The sequence below is a fragment of the Bison bison genome, unplaced genomic scaffold (assembly GCF_000754665.1).
Source record: "Bison bison bison isolate TAMUID 2011002044 unplaced genomic scaffold, Bison_UMD1.0 scf7180017864158, whole genome shotgun sequence".
In the NCBI taxonomy this organism is placed as follows: domain Eukaryota; kingdom Metazoa; phylum Chordata; class Mammalia; order Artiodactyla; family Bovidae; genus Bison; species Bison bison.
Window position 1 is genome coordinate 3,399,712 of NW_011494730.1, and position 6,931 is coordinate 3,406,642.

Genomic DNA, 6,931 nt, shown 5'->3' on the forward strand with positions numbered 1-6,931 from the left:
GAATGTTGAGTTTTAAGCCAACTTTTTCACTCTCCTCTTTCACTTTCATCAAGAGGCTTTTTAGTTCTTCTTTTTCTGCCATAAGGGTGGTGCCATCTGCATATCTGAGGTTATTGATACTTCTCCCAGCAATCTTGATTCCAGCTTGTGCTTCATCCAGCCCAGCGTTTCTCATGATATGTCAATTCTTCTGTAGACTTTATTGTTTTCTAATTAATTTACCCGTGTTTCATAAAGTCTCTCCTTTTTTTTCCTTCATTTTGTTCTTCTTGTTCTAACTCTCTGAATTGAGAGTTTTGTTTGTTATTTTCTCCATGTAGTAAAGAAGCATGTTTACAGCATATCAGTTCAGTTCAATTCAGTTGTGTCCAACTCTTTGCAACCCCTTGGACTGCAGCATGCCAGGATTCCCTGTCCATCACCAACTCTCAAAGCTTACTCAAACTCATGTCCATTGAGTCGGTGATGCCATCGAACCATCTCATCCTCTGTTGTCCCCTTCTCCTCCCACCTTCAATCTTCCCCAGCATCAGGGTCTTTTCCAATGAGTCAGTTCTTTGCATCAGGTGGCCAAAGTATTGGAGTTTCAGCTTCACCATCAGTCCTTCCAATGAATATTCAGGACTGATTTCCGTTAGGATGGACTGGTTGGATCTCCTTGCAGTCCAAGGTACTCTCAAGAGTCTACTCCAACACCACGGTTCAAAAGCATCAACTCTTTGGCACTCAGCTTTCTTTATAGTCTAACTCTCACATCCATACATGACTACTGGAAAAACTATTGCTTTGACTATACGGACGTTTGCTGGCAAAGTAATGTCTCTGCTTTTTAATATGCTGTCTAGGTTACAACATATATATTCACATTTAAACATAGTTTTGGCTCCATGCCATAAATTTTGATATGTACTGTTTTCATCATCATTACTCTCTAATAATCTGTGATCATGATTTATTCTTTCTGCACAAGAGTTATTTAAGGATATCTCTCTTCTTTTCCCCCATGAACTTGGATATTATTATTTTTACATTTAAACATTTGTGTTAATTTCTATTTTTATTGCCAGTCTGTACCATTTCTACTCTAGAGATTAAATGAGGTCATCTCAGTAGCCAAAGACATTCTTTTTAATTCCCTAAGTATCTGAGAAGAATGTGTGTTCTTTGTCATGTAGAAAGTCCACATAGAGGGAAAAGGTGAGCATAGGCTCTATGGTCACCCTTTTGTTGTTGTTCAGTCACTCAGTCCTGTCCAACTCTTTGAGACCCCATCAACTGAAGCACAGCAGGCTTCCCTGTCCTTTACTATCACCCAGAGTTTGTTCAAATTCATGTCTGTTTAGTCGGTGATGCCATCCAACCATCTCATCCTCTGTCGTCCCCTTCTCCTGCCCTCAATCTTTCCCAGCATCAGGGTCTTTTCCACTGAACTGGCTCTTCGCATCAGGTAGCCAAAGTATTGGAGCTTCATCTTCAGCATCAGTCCTTCCAGTGAATATTCAGGACTGATTTCCTTTAGGATGGACTGGTTTGGTCACACTGCCTGGTTTCTATTCCCAGCTTTCCCACTTGCTTGGTCGGTGCCTGCGGTCATAGTGCTTGGCCACTCTGAGCATCAGTTTCCTCAAGTGTAAAGTGCAAAAAGTAAACGTTCTACTCTTAGAGTTACTGTTAGGATTAAATAAGCTATGTAGTCGCCATTAGATACTCAGTTTTATTGTTCAAACCCAATATATTAGTGGTTTTCAATGAAATGAAACAACCCCACACATACACACTCAACCAAGAAGGTAAATTGGGATTTTGGAGGGTAGGGATTTGGAAGGTAAATCGGGATTGCTTTCAAAATCTCATGATAGATAAAAGTATAACCATAGATATAGAAGTATAGTATGCTGCTGCTGCTAAATCGCTTCAGCCATGTCCAACTCTGTGTGACCCCATAGATGGCAGCCCACCAGGCTCCCCCGTCCCTGGGATTCTCCAGGCAAGAACACTGGAGTGGGTTGCCATTTCCTTCTCCAATGCATGAAAGTGAAAAGTGAAAGTGAAGTCTCTCAGTCGTGTCTGACTCTTTGCAACCCCATGGACTGCAGCCTACCAGGCTTCTCCATCCATGGGATTGTCCAGGCAAGAGTACTGGAGTGGGGTGCCATTGCCTTTTCCGGAAGTATACTATAGGTACAGGTAGAAGGATAGGTATACATATGGAGCCTATAGACAAATATGGATATAGAAATAGAGATGGATAGAGATGTAAATAACCGATGGAAATAGAAATAGAGTTAGACATAGATGATTGATAGACGGATGGATGGATGGATGGATAGATAGATACATGATTAATAGAAGTATAGGACGTATATATATTAATATCAACATCCTCAGATTGTCTCTTATGTAGAGAAAAACTGATGAGGAGCCGCTGGTGATGATGGGAGTGAACTGTGTCCCTGTCCCTAAGGCTGTCAGGGGAGGAAAAGAAAAGCTTGAGGACCGCTACTCAGCGGTCTTCATTTTGTTTTTCTACTTGATATGTCAATGAGAACATTGTGTGAAAGTATCTGCTACCACAATTGTGCTATCTTGCTGTCTTTTTTGTGTTTGTATATGTTTGCCTCATTTATCTTTCCTCTTTTCTTTGAGAGTCTTCTTCTTTTAAAAGGAAGTTTACTTGTTTTATCAGTGAAGCGTGTGATAACCTTGTTTTGTTCATTCTGGGGTTTTGTTTGTTTTGTTTTGCTTTTGCTTCTTCACCCTTCCATTCATACCTGACCCATATCTCATTCCCAAATTTTCTTGATATATCCATGCCTTATCAGTGTTATTAGTAATTATTTTCTAATTGTGGACTTCTTTCCCAAGAACAAGGTTCTCCGTTTGCATTTAGTGTTACCTCCCTAACAATAATTAATTGGGTTGGACTACGTTTTGCTAGTTGTCTTTGTCCCTGATGCCTTTTGATTTCCCCACTTTTGTTCCTTTTTTAAAAGTCAGGCTCCTGACTGCAGTACTTTCTGTCACCTTGCATGTATGAGAATGTCTTTCCTTTGATGTATTGTATAAATGACAACTTGATTATAAATCAAATTATGGGTCAGCAACTTATTTCATAAAAAACCACAGTGGTTTCTTTATTCCCATAGTTAATGTTATGGATGAGTTGATGTCCAGTCTAATTCTTTGTCCTTGTAGGCAATCCATGTTTTTCTCTTTTAAAAACCTTTCATATTTCTCTTTATTTTTAAAATTGAAAAGGCTAGCAGGACGTGTTGTGGTGGAAATCACTTTTCATTACTTAGATGCAGCCCTTTGTGAGCAGTTTCACCTAAAACCTCAAATCTTTCTTAAGCTTAGAATGTTGTCTTCCTTCTTAAATTATTTTTTCTCCTTCAGTTTCTCATCTTCTCTCTCTAGAATTCCTAATATATGCATATCGGATTTTTTCCCCCCGTATCTCTTCCATGTAACTTGTCATTCCTCTCATTAGTTTAATCCCCTCGTCCTTTTTCTGTGGATTCTGGAAGAATTTCCCAACTTTAATCTCCACTTTTCTGTTTGATTTCTGCAGAATCTAGTTCTATGTGGTGCTGCTGTCATCTCTCTGTGGCCTTTATTGATCTCAGATCTGACCTTTGACACATTTCCTCCTCTACTTTCAGAGATACAATGCTAGAATTTCATCTTGTGACAACTGCAATTGAAAATCTTCTGAGATTTTTCACCTGTTCTTTGTTGTAGTTCACATAAAGATATTTGCTTTGACTTCTGTGAGTTCTCTTCCCTTAAACCTTTGGAATCTTTTCTTATGTCCAGGGATTTTACTGTGAGCTTATCCCTGGAGATGGAGATTGCTATGTCCAGGACTGAAAGTTGAAACGGGATCAGGGAGAGATTATGGAGGTCCTTCTCCACATATACCAGGTGGCTCAGACAGTAAAGAAACTACCTGCCATGCAGGAGACCCGGGTTCAATCCCTGGGTCAGGAAGATCCTCGGGAGAAGGAAGTGGCTACCCACTCCAGTATTCTTGCCTGGAGAATTTCATAGACAGAGGAAACTTGTGGGCTACAGTCCAGAGGGTCACAAAGAGTTGAACATGACTGAACGACAACACTTTCACGCCACATATATCCAGCTGGGAGTATGGAAAAGTTGAGTTTGTTCTGCTCACATTTATTGAAAGGAGGAACTTAGAGATGGTGGTGAAAATCAAGAAAAGCTTCTCTTCAAGAGTTTCTTTTTGCTTTGGCAGCCAGAAGTTAGCTGGGGAAGTAACTCCTAGGCTCAGCCATCTGAGACCTCTGTAAATCTAAATGTGTTGTGAAAAAGGGTCTCTAATCCCCATGACCAAGAATATCACATGGGCTTTCTGGAAGCACTGCTGGGCCCTAAATGTGCCTCCCAAAGCCTCCTTGGCTGGTTCCAATGTCAAACCCTGCTGCAGTAGAGATATAGCCCGGCTTTCTGTTTACAGCCCTGCTTCCCTTCTGAGGGTGGGTCAGCAGACATTCCCAGGGGTCCCTAAGGTTGTGGAGGGGCAGCATGCAGAGTGGTCTTGCCATTGCCCATCACCCCACTTTCTCCAAGAGCTTCCACAGGAAGGTGATGGTGAGCAGGACTCCACCTCACGGTTGCAGGTCCATCTGGACCACGTCAAGCAGAAGACACACCTTTTTCTTCTGATATAAAGGCTGTTGGGCTTCCTTAGCTTCCTGTGCCTGTGCAGACTTTCCCCAGTGTATACGCCCTGCTTTGCCTGGTATAGTCCCAGCTTTCATTTGGTTGTCTCAGAATAATAATTATTAATAACATGCCCTTTGACTCTCAGAAGTGCCCTAGTGTGAGCAATAAATTATATGATCTCTCTGGTTATCAGTCATTTCACAGGGCATCTGGGAAAAGCCTGGGATGCTCTCTGATGATTACATCACCCTCCTTCCCAGAACTTGGGGCCTTTTTGCTTGTTTGTTGTTATCAGATTGACATCAGTTTTCTAAGTAAACCACCAGTCACTTTGGTAATGGCCAATCTCCCCGTCCCTGTGGGTCAACATGTCTTTAGAAGCTTTCTCCTTTCTAAGCAGGTCATTTGATCCTTCTTAACTTTTCTTTCTTGATCTATAGACTGTGGGTACTGAGTGCTAACCTTGCATTGATATAGGTCAACATAAGACGATAGGTGTGAGAGCTTTCTGTAAACTTTAAAGTACAGTATAAATGTGAGGTTTTATTTCAGGAAGACCTGGGAGGTGGAAGGGGTTGCTATGTGGGGTGTGGGTAGCCCTTCTGTCCTGGCCTGGATATTACCTACCAGGCCCGACTGACTGCTGGACTCACCATCTTCCTCTTCTCCTCATCCCTTATCTTGGCAGGAGAATCGCTGCCCTTGGCCACCTCCAATCAAGTCCTCGTTAAGTTCAGTGCCAAAGGCCAAGTACCAGCCAGAGGCTTCCACTTTGTTTACCAAGGTATGCAGGATGTGATGTGGGAGGTGTGAAGGCAATCTCCATCTTCGGGGATCAAGGAGAACAGGGACCTTTGACCTCCCCCCAGTCTGAGCCTCATTCTTATGGTGTTTGTGGAGCAATTCCCTGAAATTCAGTTGAATTTTATACATTCAATATAGACAATTCTTGGACCCAACTCCATATTGGATAAAGGGAGAAATCAGAGAAGGGAAGCTAATTTGTGCCCTCCCCCACTCCCCATTGTGTGGCACAGTCCTCATGGCATTGAGAGGACCAGTCCAGGCCTCTTACCTAGACCTTCTCCCATGGAGTATGGCTTTGTCTGCAAGGCCTGTAAAGGTCCAGGAAAAACATGGGCTTTAAAGTGAGCTGGACATGGATTTGAACCCCAGCCCTGGCACTGTCTAACTGGGCACCAGCTACTCCCCCTCTCAGAGGCCCAGTTTGCTCACCTATAAAATCAGGGTGACCATGTCACCTCACAGAGTAGCTGGTGCGAAGCGGGTAATCAGTGTCTGTTCCCCTCCTTACGGCCCTGAAAGGCCAAGTCTCGGAGCAGCCTAGCCTTCCCCTGCAGGCCCCAGCCTCTCTTTGCTGAGGAGAGTGTCCACTCTCCTGGGGCTCGGGTTCCAAGTGAGGTCCTGTATATTCCACTGCCCAGAACGAGCTGCACTGCCCTGTGTAGGGGTAATCCTGCCCCGGAGACACCCTTCCTGGGCCTGGGGGTCAAAGGTCCTATCGCCCCCTGTAGGTGGGGAAGGGAAATTCAGGTCTGTGAGAGCAGTGCCTTGGGCAGGGTCCTAGGGGACATCGGACCCTACTGTGCAAGGGGCTTCATTGGGAAGGCGAAGAGCACAACTGAGCCTAAAGGCTCGGCCTGTGGCTCTTACTGTTTTCCGTAGTTTACAGAAGCTGTGCTACCTGGCATGTCCGACTGTATTTCAGGAAGATGGGCTTCATCCTAGAAAGCCCCCTACCCCCGTCCTAAGGGAAAGCACCCAGAGCCTCTCAGAGTCCCACCCCATTCCAGCCCCGCGATGTGTCCATTCCCAGACCCGTTTCTAGAGGGGTGAGGCCTGCCCCTCAGCACCCCTGTTCCCTGCAGCGGTGCCCCGAACCAGCGCCACGCAGTGCAGCTCAGTGCCAGAACCCCGCTACGGCCGGAGGCTGGGCAGTGACTTCTCCGTGGGGGCCATCGTCCGCTTCGAATGCAACTCTGGCTATGCCCTGCAGGGCTCCCCAGAAATTGAGTGCCTCCCCGTTCCTGGGGCCTTGGCCCAGTGGAATGTCTCAGCACCAACGTGTGTGGGTGAGTCCTGGACAACCAGGGCTTGGGGGAGAGGGTGGCCAGCAAATACCCAGCAAGACACAGGAGCTCTGCCTGCCAGGGTAACTTGAGAGAGTGGGTGGCCCCTTCCAGGTCAACCCGTGTCCCATGAGTGGGTATGAAGGGGCAGTGGG

General features: G+C 44.9%; 1 protein-coding gene across 1 annotated transcript in view; it reads left to right on the forward strand.

Annotated features, from left to right (window-relative positions):
• CSMD2 (CUB and Sushi multiple domains 2) overlaps positions 1-6,931 on the forward strand; it is a 655,591-nt gene that overhangs the window by 531,799 nt on the left and 116,861 nt on the right. The window contains exons 34-35 of the mRNA XM_010841252.1: positions 5,375-5,470; positions 6,576-6,779. Of these exons, the coding sequence (XP_010839554.1) occupies positions 5,375-5,470; positions 6,576-6,779 (300 nt within the window). The remainder of the gene's footprint in view (positions 1-5,374; positions 5,471-6,575; positions 6,780-6,931) is intronic.